Consider the following 25,010-nt stretch of genomic DNA (forward strand, 5'->3'; position numbering starts at 1 on the left):
ACTTAGTATTTATGGACTAAATGAGAAGAGATAAAAGAGTAAGAAAGTTATGGCCGGGCGCGGTGGCTCACACCTGTAATCCCAGCACTTTGGGAGGCCGAGGCAGGTGGATCATGAGGTCAGCAGATCGAGATCATCCTGGGTAACACGGTGAAACCCCATCTCTACTAAAAAACATACAAAAAATTAGCCGGGCATGGTGGCAGGCACCTGTAGTCCCAGCTACTCGGGAGGCTGAGGCAGGGGAATGGCGTGAACCCCGGAGGCAGAGCTTGAAGTGAGCCAAGATCGTGCCACTGCACTCCAGCCTGGGCGACAGAGCCAGACTCTGTCTCAAAGAGAAAGAGAAAGAGAAAGAGAAAGAGAGAGAGAGAGAGAGAGAGAGAGAGGAGAGAGAGAGAGAGAGAGAGAGAGAGAGAGAGAGAAAGAAAGAAAGAAAGAAAGAAAGAGAAAGAAAGAAAGAAAGAAAGAAAGAAAGAAAGAAAGAAAGAAAGAAAGAAAGAAAGTTACAAATGATGTAGTTCTGGTTATTCCTAATTCACTACTTAAGAATTATTTTTTTATATCCCTTCTTCTTTCAAATACTCTGAAAGACACATGTGTTACACTAAATCAGATTCAAAAAAAAAATCAAGACAATAAAAATTCTCTTGGGCAGCTTCTAGTAGACCTTTTTACTTAGAACAATTTAAACAAAAGTACATCTTACGATTAAACAGCCATTCCTGACACTCTTTGCAAAACAAAGCAAAATAATAACCTTTCAGGATAAATTGAAAGGTTGCTTACATAATCAACAGAAGTATATAAAGTGCCAATATACACACTAACTGATTCCACCCAAGTTATTAACTGTATTGCTTTATACATGAAATAAAAACTTAAAATTTACCTGCATTGCACTTTTCCCCAGTTTCACCACCTCAAATAATGTGACAGGCTCCCCTTCCCCATTCTGTTGAGGGTGTCCATTAGCTCTTCCACGGCCTGCTCCTCTAATTCCAGCTTCAATTCTGCTCTTCTCACCTGGAGATTTTCGAGGTTTCTTATTTGTAGACTGAAAAAAAGATAAAAAAAGATTCCATTCGATTAGGTTTACTTTGCTTTATATAAAATGATCACTACTATAGAAGAAATATAATCCCTAACCAAAAGAAACTTTAAAATTTCTTCTCAGTAATTCAAAAAGGTGCAAAGAGCAAAACATAAGTTTATATATAAAAGGTATGAAGGTAACTTTCTTTTGTTTTTTGAGACAGAGTCTTACTCTGTCGCCCAGGATGGAGTGCAGTGGCACTCTCTTAGCTCACTGCAGCATACTCCTCCCAGGTTCAAGTGATTCTCCTGCCTCAGCCTCCCGAGTAGCTGAGATTACAGACTCCACCACCACAACCAGTTAATTTTTGTATTTTCAATAGAGACGGAGTTTCACCATGTTGGCCAGGCTGGTCTCGTACTCCTGACCTCAAATGATTCCCCCACCTTGGCCTTAAAAAATGCTGGAATTAACAGCATGAGCCACCACACCTAGATGATGTTTTAAAAATTGCTTTAGTGTTTTGTACAATAATAATGCCAATGTTGAATATTTTAACCTTGCCCTTTCTTGACATTTCCTTCTGCATACATTCATTGATACTCTCCTACTTCCTCAGAAATCTTGTACAGAAAACATTTCTGGGAAATGCCATATATTCAACTTCTACCCCTACTGAAATGCTCAAGTATTTCTTAGTCATGCAACAAATATGCTGAACATATCTGGAACTATTTCAGGTACTGGCAATACAGCAATAAACAAAACAGACAAACATTCTTGCCCTGATGGAGTTTACATTCTTTAATTAACATACCATCCCCTCCCCCCAACTTTACTTTAAAAAGTTAATACTTGCTATAATCTTATCTCTATCTCACCTTTAGGGCCAAGGATCATTTGAAAAAATTGTTGGCAGTCACTGTATCTATTCCTGTTAATTTCATTCATTCATACATTCATTCATTCACATACAAACTCATTCTACAGGTGCTACTTCACCAAACTCACCAGTGACACCAACGTTGCTAAATGCAATAGACATTTCTTGAAACTCTCTTAACAGACATGACTTTTTTCCTTTCCTTTCAGTTATCTTTCCCCTCCCTGTATTTCTTACCTGCTAGTATTACCTAGAGGTCTCCCCTAAGTATCTTTTCTTCTTAGTCCTTATGCTCTCTACTGAGTAATTTAATTCATTCCCATTATATGCCTGCTTCACTTATCAATTTAAGGTCTCTCATCTCCAATGAGATAAGTGTCTCCAATGAGAGACAATAAATTGAAACAAATTTGCCCTGCTTTTTGACACTGAAGCTGGACCCTGTAAACATTTATCTTTTGCCATCTGCTGCAGTATTAGGCTTTGTAAAAGGAAGGTACTAGAGGAACACTACAAGGCATAGCTTGGAGGGGCTTCTTTTCCTTATTATAGTACCTGCTCCCTGCATTTGCTTTTACTGTGTTTCTGACAGTATAGTCCTCTTTTCACTTCTGTTAGTAGTTAATTGCCCTCTAACCATTTCTGTGTGTGGATTAATACATAGAGTTCATTGCTTAATTTTTAAATAAACTTTTTTTAGAACTTTCAGATTTACAAAAAAAAAGTTATGAAGATAGGACAGAAAATTCCTAAATACTTTACATATAGTTACTCCTATAATTAACATCTTACATTAGTATGGTACATTTGTTACAATAAACCAATACTGATACACTAACAAAAGCCCATACTTTCTTTGAATTTTTTTTTTTTTGAGAGGGAGTCTCGCTCTGTTGCCCAGGCTGGAGTGCAGTGACACAATCTCGACTCACTGCAACCTCCGCCTCCCAAGTTCAAGTGATTCTTCTGCCTCAGCCTCTAGAGTAGCTATGATCATAGGCGCCTGTCATCACGCCCAGCTCATTTTTGTACTTTTAGTACAGACAAGGTTTCGCCATGTTGGCCATGCTGGTCTTGAACTCCTGACCTCAAGTGATCCACCCACCTCGCCTCCCAAAGTGCCACAATGACAGGCATCAGCCACCATGAGCGGCCTGATTTTTCTTACTTCTTGCCTAATGACCTTCTGGTCTAGGAGTCCATCCAGGATACAATATTACATTCAATCATCATGTCTTCCTAAGCTCCTTTTGGCTGTGACAGTTTCTCAGATTCTCCTGGTTTTTGATGACCATAGGAGTTTTGAGAAATATTGATCAGGCATTTTCTAATAGGTTCCTCACTGGAATTTGTCTGATGTTTTTGTCATAACTAGACAAGGGATTATGGGATTTGAGAAGAAAGGAGAGTTAACATGCTTTTTTTTTTTTTTTTTGAGACGAAGTTAACTTGTTGCCCAGGCTAACGTGCAATGGCGCGATCTCAGCTCACTACAACCTCTGTCTGCTGGGTTCGAGCAATTCTCCTGCCTCAGCCTCCCGAGTAGCTGAAACTACAGGTGTGTGCCACCACCCCGGCTAATTTTTTTTTGCATTTTTTGGAGAGATGTGGTTTCACTGTGTTAGGCAGGATGGTCTCGATCTCCTGACCTTGTGATCCGCCCACCTCAGCCTCCCAAAGTGCTGGGATTACAGGCTTAAGCCACCATGCCCAGCCGGTAACATGCCATTTTTATCACCTCATATCAAGAGTACATACTATCAACATAATTAATCAATGTTGATATTGACCTAAATCACTTGGCTGACGTAGTGTTTTGTCAGGTTTCACTTCTGTACTTTTCTTACTCTTTCCATAGTGTACCCTTCAGAAGAAAGTTACTATGTATAGCCCACATTTAAGGGGTAGGAAGTTCCACTCCACCTCCCTGAGGAAGTATTTACACAAATTATAATTCTCTCACATGGAAGATTTGTCTATTCTCAACCATTTATTTATTCAATCATTTATATCAGTATACACTCATCGTTTATTTTATACTTGGGGTTCTAATTCAATACTATTTGTTTTGGTTTGTTTTCTTTTTGGAGACAGATTCTCTCTTTGTTGCTCAGGCTGGAGTGCGGTGGTGCGATCTTTGCTCACTGCAACCTCTGCCTCCTGGGTTCAAGCGGTTCTTCTGTATTTTTAGTAGAGACGGGGTTTTGCCATGTTGGCCAGGCTGGTCTAGAACTCCTTATCTCAGGTGATCTGCCTGCCTTGGCCTCCCAAGGTGCTGGGATTACAGGCGTGAGCCATTGTGCCCGGCCAACCAGTGTGCAGTTCTTACTCTCTGATATCATTTTCCAATAAAAGGAACCCAGTCTCTTTCTTGTATTGGTTGATTCTAGAACTGGGGCAAGGAATATACAGGGTGAACCTGGAGCATCTTGTGCCAATAAGTAGCCAAGTGCTAAAAAAGAAATGAAAAACCACACAGAATGATGTGATTATGTCATAAGGACTTGGGAGCCAACTAAAAGAGCTCCCATTGGCCAAAGCTGAAACAATTTGAACAACAAAGTAAAATAGTATTGAATTACGTTGGACACGGTGGCTCACGCCTGTAATCCTAGCACTTTGGGGAGACCGAGGTGGGTGGATCACTTGAGATCAGGAGTTCAAGACCAGCCTGGCCAACATGGTGAAACCCCATCTCTACTAAAAATACAAAAATTAGTTGGGTGTGGTGGCACATGCCTGTAATCCCAGCTACTCAGGAGGCTGAGTCGGGAGAATCGCTTGAACCTAGGAGGCAGAGAGAGGTTGCAGTGAGCTGAAATTGCACCACTGTACTCCAGCCTGGGCAACAGAGCAAGACTCCATTTCAAAAAAAAAAAAAAAAAAACTGCACGCTGGTAATACCAGCACAGGGGTAGACAAGGTGGGGAGGATGACTTGATCCCAGGAGTTCCAGACCAGCCTGAGCAACACGGCAAAAGCCCATCTCTACAAAGTTAGCTAGGGTAGTAATGTGTGCCTGTAGTCCCAGCTGTTCAGCAGGCTAAAGTGGGAGAATCGATTGAGCCGGGGAGGTAGAGTCTGCAGTGAGCTGTGATTATAGCACCGTACTCCTGGATGACAGCGAGACCCTATCTCAAAAACAAAACAACAAAAAGAACTGCACACTGGTAATACCAGCACAGGGGTAGACAAGGTAGGGAGGATGACTTGATCCCAGGAGTTCCAGACCAGCCTGAGCAACATGGCAAAAGCCCATCTCTACAAAGTTAGCTAGGGTAGTAGTGTGTGCCTGTAGTCCCAGCTGCTCAGCAGGCTGAAGTAGGAGAATCGAATGAGCCGGGGAGGTGGAGTCTGCAGTGAGCCGTGATTGTAGCACTGTACTCCTGAATGACAGCGAGACCCTATCTCAAAAAAAAAAAAAAAAAAAAAAAAAGAACTAGACACTATGTTTTGCTCGTTGCTACTAGAGTACCTTTGCTTCTAGGTTCTTATGTGGACAAAACATAAAATACACCTCCCATATGTTACACATAACAAAGTCACTCTTTGAGTGGGTATCAGTAGCTCAGGCAGTTGGAGGAGCGGCAGTGAACAGGCAGCCCGGCAGCCCAGCTCACTGAGGCTCTCTGTGCACCATGGCCCACTAGTACCCAGTATGCACTCTCCCCACTGCAATGATGCCCAAGAGGAAAGTCAGCTAAGCAGAGGTGGAATTCGAAGTGAAGAAAGAGTCAAAGAGGAAGACAGGCATGGTTGTCAGCTAAACCTGCTCCTGAAAAGTGGAAATGAGGTCAAAAAAGGCAGCAGGAAAGTACAAACAGGGCCAGGTACAGTGGCTCACACCTGTAATGCCAGCACTCTAAGAGGTCAGGGCAGGCAGATCGCTTGAGCCCAGGAGTTCAAGACCAGCCTGGGCAACATTGCGAAACCCTGTCTAGACAAAAAATTACAAAAATTAGCTTTTATATATGTGTATATATATTTGTATATAAATATATATTTGTATATAAATATATATTCATAGATATATATACACACACACACACACACACATATATATACATGTAAAAGGTATAAAGAAAAGGGAAAAGGGGAGCAAAGAGAAAAGAGGCTGATGAGGCCAACCAAAAAACTATAGATTTACCTGCAGAAAATGGACAATGCAATACCAAGAAGAGTCCAGCTTCTGGTGAAGCCGGAGAAAAAGAAGCCAAGTCTGATTAATATCATATACTATTATCAGTGGTCCTTCTATTCTAGTAGAATCCAGAGGAATATTTTTATCAACTATTGTATAAATGCAAGTTTTTTAGTAGATCTAGAAACATTTTTAAGAAGAAGGGAATCCCACCCACATCCCATTTTTAAAGTGTAAATGCTTTTCGTTTTTAAGAGGTGAAATCATTCACTGGTTATCTTTTGGTACAAACAGAAAATAGTGTGGGATACTGAATTGTTGTCGGAGGCTTTGACTGTCTTGGGTGTCAGCTTAACATTCCATAGATGGGGGTTACTTTTCATATCCTAAAAGACAAAGCATATAAAATGGCAACATGGAGTTATAGTCCTGAATTTAAAAAAAAATTTTTGCATTTTAATGTCTTGGATATTTTAAATTATTTCTATTCCATGTTGTTTTATAGCAGAATTTTCTTTTTTTTTCTTTTTTTGAGACGGAGTCTCGTCTGTCACCCAGGCTGGAGTACAGTGGTACGATCTCAGCTCATTGCAACCTCCACCTCCCAGGTTCAAGTGATTCTCCTGCCTCAGCCTCCCAAGTAGCTGGGACTACAGGTGCCCGCCACCACTCCCAGCTAATCTTTGTATTCTTAGTAGAGATGGGATTTCACCATATTGGCCAGGCTGGTCTCAAATTCCTAACCTTGTGATCCACCCACCTCAGCCTCCCAAAGTGCTGGGATTACAGGCGTAAGCCACTGTACCTGGCCTTTAGCAGGATTTTCTAAAAACCAACAAACAAACAAATAAAAACTCCTTGATCATGGCTCTCCCTGTCAGAATTGTGTGCACTCTAACATCTTTGGTTGTGGTATTCCTGTTTTCCCAATAACTTTGTTAATGTGCTGTGAAAGACTGAATATTTCAGTATGTTGTGTATATGCTTTTAACTGAATTGGAGAAGTGTATTTAACAGCTTATCAACATGTGAAGATACTGGTACTTGATAGCCTCAAGGAAAATTTGCCTCCAAATTTTAAGCTGGAAAGTCACTGGAATGACTTTAAAAAAGAATTACAAACTTTTTTTTTAGATTTTCAGTATGTTAAGAATTGCGCACAAACTGAAATGTCTGTGTACTAATCTCCAACACAACCAACAAAATCTCAATTATGAAAGAAAAAAACACATTTACTCTTTGTTCTGTGAAGTTCTAAGGGTTTTGACAAATGCTTGGTGTTGTGTATGCACAATTAATGATTATCATGGAGAATAGTTTACTTTAAAAATCCTGTGTATTGCCCATTCAACCCTTTCTTTTCCCCTTCTCAGGAAACCACTAGTTTTTACTTTTTTAATCATCATCATAGTTTCCTTTTTTCCACATATTAATATATGGGTTGAGTACCCCTTATCTGAAATGCTTGGAACAAGAAGTGTGTCAGACTTCCAGTTTTTTCAAATTTTAGAATATTTGCACATACATAATGAGACATCTTGGGGATGGAACTCAAGTCTAAACATGAAACTCGTTTATGTTTCATATATACCTTACACACATAGCCTGAAAGGAATTTTACATAATTTTTTTTTTCTTGTAGACAGAGTTTCGCTCTTGCCACCCAGGCTGGATTGCAACAGTGCAATCTAGGCTCACCGCAACCTCCGCCTCCTGCGTTCGAGCGATTCTCCTGCCTCAGACTCCCAAGTAGCTGGGATTACAAGCATGCACCACCATGCCTGGCTAATTTTGTGTTTTTAATAGAGATGAGGTTTCTCCATGTTGGTCAGGCTGGTCTCGAACTCCCGACCTCAGGTGATCTGCCCGCCTCAGCCTCCCAAAGTGCTGGGATTACAGGTGTAAGCCACTGTGCCTGGCCATAATATTTTTAATAATTTTGTGCATGAAACAAAGTTTTGACCTTTTTACTTTTTCTTTTTTTTTTGAGACACAGTCTTACTCTGTCACCCAGGCTGGAGTACAGTGGCACGATCACAGCTCACTGCAACCTCCCCTCCCAAGCTTAAGCAATCCTCCAGCCTAAGCCACCTAAGTAGCTGGGACTATAAGCACTAGCCACCACACCCAGCTATTTTTTTTTTTTTTTTTTGGTAGAGATGGGTTTTGCCATGTTGCCCAGGCTGGTCTCGAACTCCTGAGCTCAAGATATCTGCCTGCCTCACCTCCCAAATGCTGGGATTACAGGGGTAAGCCACTGCATCTTGCCTTGATCTTGGTTTTAACTGTGACCCGTCACATAAGGTTATGTGTGGAATTTTTTTTTTTTATAAGACGGAGTCTCGTTCTATCACCCAGGCTAAAGTGCAGTGGCGTGATCTCGGCTCACCGCAAGCTCCGCCTCCTGGGTTCACGCCATTCTCCTGCCTCAGCCTCCCGAGTAGCTGGGACTACAGGTGCCCGCCACCACGCCCAGCTAGTTTTTTGTATTTTTAGTAGAGACTGGGTTTCACTGTGTTACCCAGGATGGTCTTGATCTCCTGACCTTGTGATCTGCCCGCCTAGGCCTCCCAAAGTGCTGGGATTACAGGCATGAGCCACTGCGCCTGGCCTATGTGTGGATTTTTTATATGGCTATATGTTGGGATTCACAAAGTTTCGAACTTCAGAGCATTTCAGATTTCAGATTTTTCTATTAGGGTTGCTCAACCTGTAACTGGAGTCTAACAACATGTAGGCCTTTTAGACTAACATCTTTCACTTTAATAATATGCATTTAAGATCCATGTCTGGCTGGGCACGGTGGCTCACACCTCTAATCCCCGTACATTGAGAGGACGAGGCGGAAGGATTACTGAGGCCAAGAGTTCAAGACCAGCCTGGGAAAGAAAGCAAGACTCCTTCTCTACAAAAAAATAAAAAATAAAAAAATTTATCAATTGACAAGAAATACAAAGAAAAAAGAAAAAATATCTAAAGACAAAGGATTAAAAAAAACAAAAAACAAGAACAAAAAAGTTAGCTGGACATGGTGGCATGTGCCTGTAGCTCCAGCTATGCAGAAGGATGGCTTGAGCCTAGGAGCCTGAGGCTGCAGTGAGCCATGAACATTCCACTGCACTCCCTCCAGCCTGAACAACAGAGCAAGACCCTGTCTTAAAACAAAAACATTCATCCATGTCTTTTAGTGGCCAAATAGGTCATTCAAAAAAATTGTTGAATAGCATTCCATTCTATGGATGTATCACACTTTGTTAGCCATTTACCAAATAATGGGCATCTGGGTCACCACTGTTAGGCAATTACAAATAAAAAACATTCACAAGCAGGTTTTTCTGTGTACTTAATTTTTAAAATCAGCTATGTATATACCTAGAGGTATAACTGCTGGAACTTTGAGTAAGACTATGTTTAGCTTTGTATGAAATTGCCAAACTGTCTTTCAAAGTGGCTGTACCATTTTGCATTTCTACCAGCATGAAATGAGAGTTTCTGGGCCGGGCGCAGTGGCTCACACCTGTAATCCCAGCACTTTGGGAGGCCGAGGTGGGCGGATCACGAGGTCAGGAGATTGAGACCATCCTGGCTAACATGGTGAAACTCCGTCCCTTACTAAAAATACAAAAAAAATTAGCCAGGTGTGGTGGCGGGTGCCTGTAGTCCCAGCTACTTGGGAGGCTGAGGCAGGAGAATGGTGTGAACCCGGGAGGCGGAGCTTGCAGTGAGCCACGATCATGCCACTGCGCTCCAGCCTGGGCAACAGAGTGAACAGAGTGAGACTCCGTCTCAAAAGAAAAAAAAGAAATCAGAGTTTCTGTTGTATCACATACCTCCCAGGAAACTGATATTGTCAGATTTTTAAATTTCAGCCATTCTAATAGGCATGTAGTAGGATCTCATTGTTGTCTTGATTTGCAGTTCCCAAATGACAAATGATTTGAAGCCTTTAAATAGTTAATAATTATTTTTTAAGACGGAGTCTTACTCTGTCACCCAGATTAGAATGTAATGATGCAATCTCAGCTCACTGCAACCTCTGCCTCCCAGGTTCAGGTGATTCTCGTGCCTCAGGCTCCCAAGGAGATGGGATTACAGGTGTGTGCCACCACACCCACGTAATTTTTTTATTTTTAGTAGAGATGGGGTTTCACCATGTTGGCCAGGCTTGTCTCGAACTCCTGGACTCAAGTGATCTGCCCCGCCTTGGCTTCCCAAAGTGCTAGAATTACAGGTGTGCGCCACTGTGCCCGGCCAATTAATTCTTTACATTAATTTTTCTCCATTTGAATTATTGGCAATGATTCTCTCACCAGACTGGACCCAGACTGATTCTTTATATGTGCACTGTCCAACATGGGAACCACTATCCCCAAACATGGCTTTCAAAGAACTTATACTAGCTGGGCGTCGTGGCTCATGCCCGTAATCCCAGCACTTTGGGAGGCTGATGCGGATGGATTAGCTGAGGTCAGGAGTTTGAGACCGGCCTGGCCAGCATGGTGAAATCCCGTCTACAATAAAAATACAAAAAATTAGCCAGGCATGGTGGTACGCGCCTGTAGTCCTAGCTACTCAGGAGGCTGAGGCAGGAGAACTGCTTGAACCCGGGAGGTGGAGGTTGCAGCGAGCCAAGATTGTGCCACTGCACTCCAGCGTGGGCAACAGAGAGAGATTCTGCCTCAAAAAATAAAATAAAAAAGAACTTATATTATTTAAGATGTATTTTCAACATCCTAATACAATCTTGTCAATTGGTAGTGATGAAGGAACACTAGTGCTTTATATCCCATAAACAACAGTACAAATGAAATATCTATGGTCCATAGGGTTATTAATACAGAAATTAGAGTTCATTACTGCAGGTAATTCAAGGGACATAGTGATTTTAAAATATTTTAATGAGTATGTATAGGAAAGCAAACCTGAAATACCTGAAAGAAAGTCTGCAGCAACACAGTAAGTAATGAATTTCATGGAAAATATGTTACATATACATAGGAAGTCATTATCTTCACTGTTCCTACACAAAAATGATGCAATCTAATCTCAGAATTTACAGCAATCTTTAGGACGACTGTATACTATTCAATTTAAATGTGTATCTACATTTCTAGTAAACTGTTTTAAATACACAAATTAGCCCTGCTGTGTAGGAAAATAACTTATCCCAAATACCCTATTCCAAAGCTCTAGAATAGGTTAAGTGGCAGTATGAATGTGCAATGACTTTCCTAGAAGTTTTAAGAAACAAAGATACAAAAACATTCTTTAACCTTTGTGCCTTATCTGGCATAATGAGCTGTGAATGTGAAATAATCCACACCATATCACAAATAATATATATTAACTTTTTTGGGGACTGCATAATGCAAAAATTTTATATATACACAATTAAAAGATAAAGAGATAAACACAAATACATGCAATATAAAATAATAAACTATAGTATACAAAAATACTTTTCATGGAATTTTGGTTTATGATAAGTGCTAAAAACCTTCTAAGAGAAAGATTATTTTTAGTACAGAGAAGCAGGAAAAGTTTCACAAAAAAATTATGCTGCAAGTTGGGACTTAATGAACTCATAAAATTAGTTAAGAATTAGTATTAGTAAGATTAGCATATGTAGAATTTAGAAAAGAAGGGTTCCCGAACGAAAAAACACAATAACACAATGAGCAATGGTGTGAATGTGGGAAAGCAAAAGCCATACATGAAAAAACAAGAGACAGATAGATACCTGACTAAAAAGTTGTGAACAGGGAAATACAATAAAATATTAGGTGTAATATTAGGTTAGTTGAAGATACCCCACACTTTTTCATAAAATGGCATTGCCTGTGAGCTGAGATCGTGCCACTGCACTCCAGCCTGGGTGACAACAAGACTTTGTCCAAAAAAAAAAAAAAAAAAAAGGAGTGGGGGCACTGCCTGCTTTTTGAATAAGAAAAAACATATTCATGGCCGGTTGGTGGCTCACGCCTGTAATCCAAGCACTTTGGGAGGCCGAGGCAGGCGGATCACGAGGTCAGGAGATTGAGACCATCCTGGCTAACACGGTGAAACCCCATCTCTACGAAAAATACAAAAAATTATCCGGGCGTGATGGTGGGCACCTGTAGTCCCAGCTACTTGGGAGGCTGAGGCAGGGGAATGGTGTGAACCTGGGAGGCGGAGCTTGCAGTGAGCCAAGATCGTGCCACTGCACTCCAGCCTGGGCAACAGAGCAAGACTCCAAATCAGAAAAAAAAAAAAAAAGAAAATGAAAAAAAAAAAAAACATATTCCCACCCGGCACTATTAAAAAGGATGAAATAGAAAAAGACAAAGACCAAAGGTAGGAAGCTAACAGTACAGCTGCCAATAAGGTAAGCCCTAAAGATACAAACTTGGGAAATGTAAAATAAAGGACAGATGTGGAAGACACAGTGAGCTTATAAAGTAACAGTCATCAGACGCTGGGCGCGGTGGCTCGCGCCTGTAATCCCAGCACTTTGGGAGGCCAAGGCGGGTGGATCACGAGGTCAGGAGATCAAGACCATCCTGGTTAACACGGTGAAACCCCGTCTCTACTAAAAATACAAAAAAAGTAGCCAGGCATGGTGGTGGGCACCTGTCGTCCCAGCTACTCGGGAGGCTGAGGCAGGAGAATGGCATGAACCTGGGAGGCGGAACTTGCAGTGAGCCAAGATCGCGCCACTGCACTCCAGCCTGGGTGACAGAGCAAGACTCCGTCTCAAAAAAAAAAAAAAAAAAAAAAAAAGTCATCAGACCTGAAATTTCAATAGATAAAGGAGACAGGACAAGAGACTTGGAGATGAGGAAATGTAACAATGACTCAGGTTTTAATTCTGTGTTCTTGGAACTGTGGTAGTCTTTAACATAATTAAGGAAGTCAGAACTAAAAACTAGTCTAGTCAGTAGAAGAAAATTCTAAATGAAAAATTAAGAAAACAACAAAGACAGCTTAAAAAGAAGTCCAACTAATATACTTCCTAAAGTGATCACAAAAGAGTGCACATTTAAGCTCCAAAAAATTCTTTTATAGAGATCTTTGTTTCTTAGAAAAATAAAAATAGAAAAAGTAGTACAGAAAATTATAAATAGGCTGGGCCCAGTGCCTCATGCCTGTAATCCAGCACTTTAGGAGTCCTACTGGGCAGACTGCTTGAGCCGAGGAGTTTCAGACCAGCCTGGGCAACATGACGAAACCTTGCCTCTACAAAAACTTAGCCGGTGTGGTGATGCATGCCTGTAGTCCCACTCCAAAGGCTGAGGTGGGAGAATCACTTGAACCTGGGAAATCGAATCTGTGGTGAGCTGTGATCATACCACCTTTATTCACAAATAATGAACAATATAGAAAGTACTGATCTAAACTTCACCACTTAAAAATTAGAAAAGACTTAATCATTATAAGCAGTAACATAGCGTATACCCATATATTTTGCTGTGTGAAAGGCAATAATATATGTCAAAAGCTTTCAAAACAAACAGCATATACTAACAAACTTCACTTTTAGAAATTTAGGATTAAAAAAAAACAATGGCTATACAGCAGAACTTATTTGCAAAACAGTTCATGTCAGCATGGTTTAGTGTAGCTAAGAATTTTTAACATAAATGCTCGACATGGCACCAACTCTGCAATTGGTTTGTCAGTGTCCCACATTAACTCCCTGGGCCTGGTCATTCAGTTTCCAGCCTCTGCTGAGTCCCTCATACTATTCCAAGTGTAGCAGGGGAAATTGAGAGGCCCTTCCTCAAGCTCTGGTCTTAATGGAGGTACAAGGGAGACATCTACAGGGAACCATGAGATCAGTGGTGTTGGAAATGCTAAGTCAGTCCTTCTTTAGGCTGGATGTTGGTAGTGGTCGTCACAAAGTCCATATATTTTATATCCAGGCCTTCACCTGGCCTATGGACTTATACCCAGGTGCCTGGTTTATCAGTTCAATGGTTCTTCAGCCCATTACAAATGAGAAGGAGCTATACTGAAGATCAAGGAGGAACCACTGGAGTCTGAATGTTCCTGAAAGATTGACTTAGTCCTAGCTTAGTCCTCATAAAACCTGATAACAATGGGGTTGGTACTTTTACTCTCTATTTTACAGGAGTTATAACAGACTGTTAAAGGACAACCAAGAAAGGACAAAAGAAGTGACAGTCAGAGGTTGAGAGGAGCCAGAAAAACATAAAATCTAGCAGACATCTGCCACCACATTGTAACATGGTGGTTCCTATCACAACGCTGGGTCAAAAAGAGATTGATTTGGTTTATAATGCTAAACCAAGAGGGTGGGCAAATAGAAATTTTGGTATTTAAAAGAAAAAAAAAACTTTGGAATTTGAATATTATGAAATTCCCAACAGTCTACATTAAACTACCAAATAATTTTAAACATCCAATTTTTATAAGTGACCTGTTAACTTACCCTTCTGGTACTCATTAATCTTTTGTTGTACATTCTCCATCTTCTATGTATGAATAGACATTCAAAAATAAAAACTGTATCTTTTTATTGTTAGATATGAGTTCTAAATTTCTTTTCAAAGAAAAGTATGTTCAATTCTTTGCCTTCTACTTTTAAACTTAACTTCCTCATAAAGCAACCTTTTCCAACTACCTGCTCCACCCTGACTCATTTCAATCACCTGTTCCACCCTGACTCATTCCAATTACCTGCTCCACCCTGACTCATTCCGATTACCTACTCCACCCTGACTCATTCCCATCACCTGCTCTGTCATAACCATTTTTCCCACCAAACCACTCACCCCGTCACTCTCTTTAAATTAGCCAATCGGAATTAGTTTAGCCTGTGTAGTCTAACCCTAGCCAATAAGGGAATGACACAGCAGCAGGCGCCACATGCGTCAGGGATAAGAACCCCTTCCCCTCCCTTGTCCAAGTGTGCACTCACCATTGTTCCATCTGTAAGGGCGCACCCTTCTATAGAAGTACCTTGCCTTGCTGAGAATTAAAAGAAAATTTTATATTCAAGTGCTATTTCTTTTGCGGCACTGAAACTTTATATACAACATTATTTACCTCTCCTACTCAGCCTATGCAAATATGAAAGTTAAATAATGTTGAGAATATAGAAGTGCTGGTTCTCACTAAGAGAAAAAAACCCATAATAAAACACGAGAGACTAAAGAGGGGTTAAGGTTAGAGAGGTGCTGATTTACATGACAACTACAAGCAACATAAAATCCTGGACTAGACCCTGATTCAGGAAAAGAATAGTTTTTCTTTTCTTTAAGGGATTAGATTACGACAACTGGCAAAATCTAAATGAGATGTATAGATATCATTCTTATATCAATATTATTTTCATATTTTCATAACTGTACTGTGGTTGTGTAAGAAAAAATGTCCTTGACTGCAAAGAAATACACACTAAACTATTAGAAATAAAGTACTGCGAAGAGATACAAAACAATATTGAATTAAAAAAAAAAGTAACATCATGTCTGCAACTTACTCCAAAACAGTTCAAAACTAATAGATACCAAAATACTTATCTCTGCATATGCCATAAAAAAATCCATATTTACATGTGTATATGTGTGTACATACATAGAGAGGAGAAGACAGAAGGAAAGAGTGGGAATATGATAAAGCAAATGTAGTAAAATGCTAACATTAGGACAATGTGCATGAAGGACAGCTGACAATTCTTCATAGAATTCTTAGAATCCTTCTGTGTTGGAAATTATTTCAAAATGAAAAATTTTTTAAACACCAAAGGGCAGGGGGTGGGGCAGTGCTTATTTAACAAAATTAAAACACCATTCACTCATTAAACATTTACTGAACACTTACTGCAGGTCAGACACTAGTAAATAGCAGAAGACACACTAGATAAAAATTCCTGCCTTCACACAACTTACATTCCAGTTGTAGGAGAGAGACAATAAGCAAGTAAGTAAAATGTATGTTACGTTAGCGGAAGGGGAAAACAGTTAAGTCATATTGGGTAGAGGTGGCGATTTGCAATGTTAAACACATCTTTAGGCCTGGCGTGGTGGCTCACGCCTGTAATCCCAATACTTTGTGAGGCTGAGGCTGGTGATCACTTCAGGTCGGGAGTTCAAGCCAGCCTGGCCAACATGGTGAAACCCTGTCTCTACTAAAAATACAAAGATTAGCCAGGCGTGGTGGCGCATGCCTGTAATCCCAGCTATTTGGAAGGCTGAGGTGAGAGAATTGCTTGAACCTGGGAGGCAGAGGTTGCAGTGAGCCAAGATCGTGCTACTACACTCCAGATTACGCAACAGCGCGAGACTCCGTCTCAAAAAAAAAAAAGAGGCCAGGGGTAGTGTTTCCTGTCTGTAATCCCAGCACTCTGGGAGGCTGAGGTGTGACAATCAGTTGAGCCCAGGAGTTTAAGACCACCCTGGACAATATAGTGAGACCCAGTCTTCACACAAAAATAAATCAGCCATGCGTGGTGGCGTGCGCCTGTAGTCCCAGCTATTCAGGAGGCTGAGGAGGTGGGAGAACTGTTTGAGCCCAGGAGTTTGAGGATGCAGTAAGCCACAGTTGCGCCACCACACTGCAGCCTGTGTGACAGAGTGAGATCCTGTCTCAAAAGAAAAAATAAAATAAAATAAAATAAAATAAAACATAAAATAGAAGTAAAGGAAACAATACTGCCTATAATAGAAACTCCTTATATTATTTGTTTTTGACTGGATAAATGAAAACCAAAGATACAAGAAATGCCCTTTAAAAGTAATAAATTTTAAAAGGATTAAACTTAAAAAAAGAAGTGATGAATAGTATTACTACAGCTAAACAAAGAATGCTATCAGTTAAAACTTGATTTATTGTTCAAAATGCAGCTAGTTGATAGAAAATGTCCAATATTTCTTCATAATAGGTACCTGAGGCAGGACTCCAATCTGATCATTCTGATAATTATAACACTCAAGATTAATTAACAGCTTGGCATTCTGGCTTCCTTAAGAGAAACAGTGTGGGAGTTAGCATATAAATTCAAATCCTAGCTTTCCCATTTACTTGCTGTGTGACCTTAGGCAAATTACCACTTTTTAACTTCATATTCTACTCTGTAAACTGCATCTAAGACCTATTTCATAACACTAGTGTGAGGATTAAATAACATAAAAAGCCAAAACAAAGCTCAAAGTAGAAATTCAGGAAGTTGTTTATGTTACATTGTTGGCACAATCAAGAAATGGGACTGATTGAGTTAGGTGGAAGTACAGACAGCCATGTGAACTAATTTGTGTGAATGTACAGACTGAAATATAAATAAAACAAATTTCTAGAATGCTACTTTCTTATACTGGTTGACATTTTTTCAATACTGTAAATATAGCATGAACATGCACTATTTACTTACTAGATTATGTAGTAGTAACTTCAGTAAAAATCAAGTATTTCCTACCACAAAAGGGTTAATAAGCATTTGGGTACACAGACTTCTTTTCATCAAAAAAGCACAACATTGGTGAAACCCCATCTCTACTAAAAAATACAAAAAATTAGCTGGGTGTGGTGGCGCACGCCTGTAGTCCCAGCTACTCAGGAGGCTGAGGCAGAAGAATCACTTGAACCCAGGAGGCGCAGGTTGCAGTGAGCCAAGATCATGCCACTGCACTGCACTCCAGCCTGGGCGACAGAGTAAGATTCCATCTCAAAAAAAAAAAAAAAGGCACAACATTACAAGGATTCAGCTGTACACACATAAAACTTAAACAGGTTCTAAGGAATTATACAATAGCCTGCTGGAGGGGTGGTAAATTCTCTTTAGGAAAAATAAAAAAGTTTCTTTAAGGAGACAGTACTTAATCTGAATCCTGCAAGTGAAGAATTTCAAGTTGGGGAGAACAAATTCAAGTAAGCAAACGTGGGCAATTCATTCTCCTACCTTTAAGCAAATCTAGTCTTATTTCCAATTCTGCAGTTATATCCTGAGATTGCCAGGATAGCAATGAAACTTGCCTATGGTCTCAGAAAAATCACATGGTAGTAATGGGAACTAGAATAGTCAACAGCTTCCAAGTGCAAAACTCTTTCACTTTTCCCAAAATAAGTTTGTAAAGAATACTGTACCACCAAATACTTCTACAAATGAAGAAATAATACAAAAAGTTACTATACTGCATGTCTTCCCCCATTATTTTTTTCCTTTAAATAAAAGTAGAGGATAAAAGCAAGTGTATAGCAAAATACAAGAAGTCTTTCATCTTGTTTTTTATTTTAAGGTTGGCCTGGAGGAGTAATTAATTAAAAATTCTGGCAAACAAGAGGGAAAAATGACTTAACTATCAAAAAACCAGTCTTGTTGTGTAACTCACTATAAAAGACATATAGACAATAACTGGTTAAGCAACATAACCATCAATTGCAGGGGGTGGATCATTCCTGTGTCATGACTCTAACCACCGAACTAGATTTTAAATGTTCATAAGATAATTACAAACTATAAAACTGGCTATTTGGTGATATTAATAAAATATTTTATACTGGGACTTCACAATGATATTGTGGTGGTGTAAAAAAAAAAAAAAAAAAAAAAAAAAAAGAGGGCCGGGTGCGGTGCCTCAGGCCTGTAATCCCAGCACTTTGGGAGGCTGAGGCGGGTGGATCACCTGATGTCAAGAGTTCGAGACCAGCCTGGCCAACATGACGAAACCCCATCTCTACTAAAAAAAAAAAAAAAAAAAAAAGAGAAAAGAAAAAATTAGCTGGGCATGATGGTGTGCCTATAATCCCAGCTACTCAGGAGGCTGAGGCAGGAGAATCGCTGAACCCAGGAGGTGGAGGTTGCAGTGAGCCAAGATTGTGCCATTGCACTCCAGCCTGGGCAACAGAGTGAGACTCCATCGGTTGGGGGGAAAGAAGAAACAGGCCCTTATTTTTAGCAATACACACTAAAATATTTACAGATGGAATGATGTCTAGAATGACCTTAAAAATAACATAGGATGGAAAAAAAGGAGGAGGGGTGATGAGATGAAACAAGATTGGTCATGATTTGATAAATGCTAAAACTGGGTAATGGCTATATGGGGGGGTTCATTATATGATGTCTCACATTAAAAGGAGGCTAAAATTTCCATTAGAAGAATTTTCACAAAATAGAAAAAAATTACTAATAGCAAATCACATCATAAAAGCAAACATAGAACAGTATAACCCTTAACCCCTTGACAAGCAGATAATAGTATCTTCTATAGGGTTTATGCATGCTTAAATTATGACTGATGCTCGTACAATACATTAAGCTATCTCTCAAAGTAGGATTATCTAGAGCTCTTCTAAACTTCCCAATCAGGTTATCAATGAGAATATACTCTGAGACTGACCCCAAACTCCAAAACAGTACTTGGGAGCTCATAAGAAATCAGAGTTGCATCTGAAAAGCAGCAAGTCTTAGCTAACTAAACCTCATTCATTGTTAGTGACCTTCTCTACGCCTTCACATGTACTACCATTTATTTACAAAGAGAAGGAGGGCAACAAAATCATACTACAATCATCTCCTTTTTCTGATCACTGCCAAGACAATTTATGTGAAAAAAAGTTTCCAATCTCTATTGTGTCACTGAATTTTTTTTAAGTATTAACCATACTAGCACTAGAATTAACAACTCATATAAACTCATTAACATGGTCACTATTAAAGGAACAAAGAAGACAAGCATCATACATACTGGAGGCCGGCCAGGACGACCCCTTTTTCTTTTTCCTTTGACCTCTGTTTCTTCAAGCTCGCTGCCAGCATCGGAATGGGCAGTAGTTTCGTTAGTTGAATCCCTAGAAAATGTTATATTATTTTAGCGAACAAATTAATAAGTATAATGCATTTCTGTTTCACTACTTTCCTTACCTCCTGCTATATGGCTGATTAGAAGTGTGTTATACTTCTACTTTCAGAGAAACTCTCTAGCAAACTAAAAATGTTATCCTCCCTTCCTAATTTCACATAACAGTGAGTGAAATGAATCCCCCAAATAAAGAGGGAAAGGAAGAGGAAGAAATGACTGTGGAAATGATAGCTGCTATACAAAAATAAATGCAAAATGTAACTGCAAAAGACTAATTCTTCACTACAAAAATATGAAGGCTTAGGAATATTTTTATTTATTTTATAAAGTCATGAAGGGCAGTGTTATGCCAGTCTTTTCAAAAAAAAAAAAAAAAAAACACCTAAGTTATAAGTATTAAGACATACAGCCGGGCACGGTGGCTCATGCCTATAATCTCAGCAGTTTGGGAGGGTGAGGCAGGCGGATCACCTGAAATCAGAATTTGGGACCAGCCTGGCCAACACAGTAAAACCCCATCAGTACTAAAAGTACAAAAATCAGCCGGGTGTGGTGGCGCATGCCTGTAATCCCATCTACTCAGGAGATTGAGGCAGGGGAATCATTTGAACCCGCAGAGGTTGCAGTGAGCCGAGATTATGCCACTGCACTCCAGCCTGGGCAACAGGGCAATACTCTGTTTGAAAACAAACCAAACCAACAAAAAAGACATAAAGGATACCTAGCACATAATTTACAAACAATAATAAAACAAAACACTCTTTATTGTAAATTCCACGTAACCGATTCTCACAAAATAATTTTAAAGATAATTTTTGCCCAACTCTTATATTGGAATCTTTTTTTTTTTTGAGACAGTCTCACTCTGTCACCCAGGCTGGAGTGCAGTGGCACAATCTCAGCTCACTGCAAGTTCCACCTCCCGGGTTCACGCCATTCTCCTGCCTCAGCCTCCCGAGTAGCTGGGACTACAGGCACCCGCCACCACGCCCGGCTAATTTTTTTTGCATTTTTAGTAGAGATGGGGTTTCACCGTGTTAGCCAGGATGGTCTCGATCTCCTGACCTCATGATCCACCTGCCTCGGCCTCCCAAAGTGCTGGGATTACAGGTGTGAGCCACCGTGCCCAGCCAATTATTGTAATCTAACCTACAGCTGCAACTGATGAATGAATAGGAATTTTAACATGAAAGGTGGTTTCTATTTTTGTTCACTTTAATGAGTAGGATGCAAGTAAAATTATAAAGACATTTGTTGAAACTTCACTCATTAGTCAATGGTGTGAGCAACTTCTCTGCTGACTCAGATAAGGGCTGAGGAAACATGCTTCCTCAATTTTTTGTTATTGTATTGTAATGGGTATAGACCATCCGATATACCTTTAAGTTGAATCTGCATTGTTAACAATTTCTCTATCACATTCTTAAGTCTATAATCAACAAAACAATAAATTAAGCGTTTTTATCATTTGCTGATTTTCACGGTGTACATATTCCTACCATAGCCAATTTCAAATGACCAAAGTGGCATAACCAAAGTGAGGTGGGAAGTGACAAACAGTAGCACAGCATTAAAACATATTTCTACCACAAAGACACAACAGGTTTAAATAACAACTTCAAGAGCATAAATAGTAACATGAAATAATTAGGAAGTGATGAGTTTTGAGTATTCACTATTTTCATTTTTCATATGACATTTAATTTAAGCTTATATAAGTTAACTTTTTAAAACAGATATGTTGTGTTTAGCTACCTTGCAAAATTCCTAAAAATTTAATATTTAACTCTCACAGGCCAATACAAGCTGGCTTCAACACAGCATTGAAAAGGTTTAGATAGCATGAACAAGAATCTCTTCACTAAATTCTACATTACTGCATAAAATTGTAAAGAGTAGGAAAAGTACATAGCAAATGGTAAGTCCAACTCACAATCTACTATTTCTCAATCTCCTTCACCAAATGCTCTTTTAGGCTCATTCCCTCTTCCTTAAAGCTCAACTGTTCAGGTCTGCTCTTCTCCATTTATATTACACTCCCTCGGAGATTTCATCCAGTTAATGTGTAACTTCTATGCAAATGACTTCAATACCTTATCAGTACACCTGACCACATTCCAGATCTCTGACTCAGGATTTTTATCTTGCATGCATGACATACTTACTTGAATGCCACCTCAAATTCACCAAATGCCACATCTAAAATTGAATCCAATCCTGACTTACCTCTGACTTTCTACTCACAGAGATACAATTAATTAACTGATTTAAGTTATGCATAAGTATGCTTTAAGTTATTATACAAATTTATTGTCACCATTATCCTGTCTATGAACTCGAATTGATAGAATGATATCAGTCTTCTTGTGCCTCCTGCTAACATAATCCTACCTCAGCCATCCTTCTCAGAACAATATAATCTGTTTCTCACTCTTTCCAGGATTATTACCACAATCACCACTCCCCGTGATAATCTCAATTTATCTCCCTACTGCTGCTTATTCAAGCCATTCTACACACCGCTGCCAGTAATATTCTCACATCATTATTACTTACCCACTTGTAAATCTTCAAAGTTATCATATTACTCTATAACTTATATATCTTTAAAGTTAATCTGGTATTTAAAACCATAAATAAGACGGGGCACAGTGGCTCACGCCTGTAACCCCAACAATTTGGGAGGCTGAGGCACGAGAATCGCTTGAACCCAGGAGATGGAGGTTGCAGTGAGCAGAGATAGCACCACTGCACTCCAGCCTGGGCGACAGAGTAGAACTCTGTCTCAAAAACAAACAAACAAAACAACAACAACAAAACTATAAATAATATTGTAAATGATGTCCAGGGTCAGCAAGCTTTTTCATAAAGATCCATACAGCTGGGTGCAGTGGCTCACGCCTGTAATCCCAGCACTTTGGGAAGCCAAGGCCGGCAGATCATGAGGTCAGAAGTTCAAGACCTACCTGGCCAACATAGTGAAACCCCTTCCCTACTAAAAATACAAAAATTATCCAGGCATGGTCGTGTGCGCCTGTAGTCCCAGCTACTTGGGAGGCTGAGGCAGGAGAATTGCTTGAACCCACGAGGCGCAGGTTGGCCGAGCCAAGATCACGCCACTGCACTCCAGCCTGAGCAACAGAGTGAGACTACATCTCAAAAAAAAAAAAAAAACAAAAAAAACAAAAAAACATACAGTATATATTTTAGGCTTATGGGTCTTAAGTTCTCTATAGCTACTACTAAACCCTGGTGACATACCATAAATGCAGCCATATGCAATATGCAAATTAATGGGTGTGGCTATGTTTCAACATTTTATTTAAAAGAGGCATCTGAACCACTAGCAGTATTTGCCAACCCGGATCCAGTCAATGTTATTTGTCTCTACTGAAGAACAATGAATCATACTGCTTTTTCTCCTCACTACAATCCAAATAGGCCATGTTCAGTATAGACTATGTGTCAGTTTACATAAGTTATCTATAATACATATGCACAAAAACCTTGTAAGAAGCATGTTATCTTCCTGATTTTATGAATGAGGAAATGAAAGATCTGAAAACCCGATAAACTTGTCCACAGTCGCACACTTAGTAAGTGGCACAGTCCAGTTAGATCTCAAGATCAACCTGAATTTTCTATTTTCATGTTAAGATACTATAATGCAAATATTATGTTTTGTATTTATCTTGTGTGGACAAAATCTCCAAGTGCTTTTGATGCTTATAAGTGTCCAGGCAACTATAGGAGCAGGTTGGTTCTCGAATATAATTACTGACCCATTAGTGAAACTAACCTATTCTTCAGCAGTATTGTTTATTGATGCCCCACCAAGAGTCAGAAAAGTACAATTTGTTTAATAATGCTGCCAACTGCAGTCAGCTTAAACAGTGAGAACTATTGCCAACAAACAGCTAATGCACTGTTATGTGTTAGTATGTGTTTTATTATTAAGAAATAAGAAAACAAATTCTAGGCTTTTGAAAAAGAAAATTTCGAGCAACAGAAAATATATAAGAATACAAGGAAAAGTTTCACTTTATCTCATCCTAACTCTGAATCCCATCTGCAGAATACCACTGTTAATAGTTTGACGCTGCCATAAATATTTAGGCTTTTGCATCTCTCTGTCTCTCTCTCTCAAAATATAAATATCAATATTTCAATTTTTTAAGTGTTACATACGTGAGAATCTTCCATATAAATATATTAGATTCCTGAATGGCACTCCATAATATGCACTGAACTTATTTAGCTACTTCCCTATCAATGAGCACTTAGTTTGTCTCTAGTTTTGCACTATTACAAACAGGGCTGAAATGACTGTTCTTGTACATAAATAAATCTTATTACATAATCAAGTTTCTCTTTAGGATATATGCAGTGAAAATGACAGGTCAAGGGGTATGGAAATTCAAACTTTGACCAATTGCTCTTCAAAACTCCTGCAAATGCCTAATGTTCACATTTATAACACTACTAGACATAAATGGAAGAGTAAGATCAAATCTTGTTTAAAAAATGATTTTGCTCCCTAGAACTCTCTAAATTCTGTCTACCTCTTTCTATCTCCAGGGTGACTAGTTTATCATCTTTTCCCTAGATACTGCAACATCCTTCTCCTGATAGGTCTCCTTGTTTCTAGTGTTGGCCTTTCCCATCTAATACTATACTGCACTAAGTAACTTTCAAAGTATATAGCTTATTATATCTCTATCATGCTGATATGGTTTGGCTCTGTGTCCTCACCAAATCTCATCTCGAATTGTAATCCCCACCTGTCAAGGGAGGGACCTGGTGGGAGGTGACTGGATCACGGGAGCAGTTTCCTCTATGCTGTTGTTGTGATAGTGAGTTCTCACGAGATCTGATGGTTTAAAAGTGTGGTACTTCCTTCCACTCCCCTTCTCTCTCTCCTGCTGTCTTGTGAAGAAGGTGCTTGCTTCCCCTTCACCTTCTGCCATGACTGTAAGTTTCCTGAGGCCTCCCCAGCCATGCCATGAGCCAACTAAATCTCTTTTCTTTATAAATTACCCAGTTCCAGGTAGTTCTGTATAGCAGTGTGAAAATGGAATAATACACATAGTGAAGAGAAAAAAACATAATTCTGAACATGACTTAGCAGGTACTAATATGATATTG

General features: G+C 39.6%; 1 protein-coding gene across 4 annotated transcripts in view; it reads right to left on the bottom strand.

Annotated features, from left to right (window-relative positions):
* Positions 1–25,010, bottom strand: part of STAG1 (STAG1 cohesin complex component) — a 413,034-nt gene that overhangs the window by 264,365 nt on the left and 123,659 nt on the right. For 3 of the 4 annotated variants that reach the window (XM_055382952.2, XM_055382953.2, XM_055382954.2), the window contains 2 exons: positions 19,752–19,854; positions 893–1,057 (listed from right to left, as the gene is read on the bottom strand). In XM_055382952.2, coding sequence (XP_055238927.2) covers positions 893–1,057; positions 19,752–19,854 — 268 coding nt within the window. Of the gene's footprint in view, positions 1–892; positions 1,058–19,751; positions 19,855–25,010 lie in introns of those variants that run through there. The other variant, XM_055382957.2, reaches the window with a different exon arrangement.

This window comes from Gorilla gorilla, chromosome 2, assembly GCF_029281585.2.
Source record: "Gorilla gorilla gorilla isolate KB3781 chromosome 2, NHGRI_mGorGor1-v2.1_pri, whole genome shotgun sequence".
In the NCBI taxonomy this organism is placed as follows: Eukaryota; Metazoa; Chordata; class Mammalia; order Primates; family Hominidae; genus Gorilla; species Gorilla gorilla.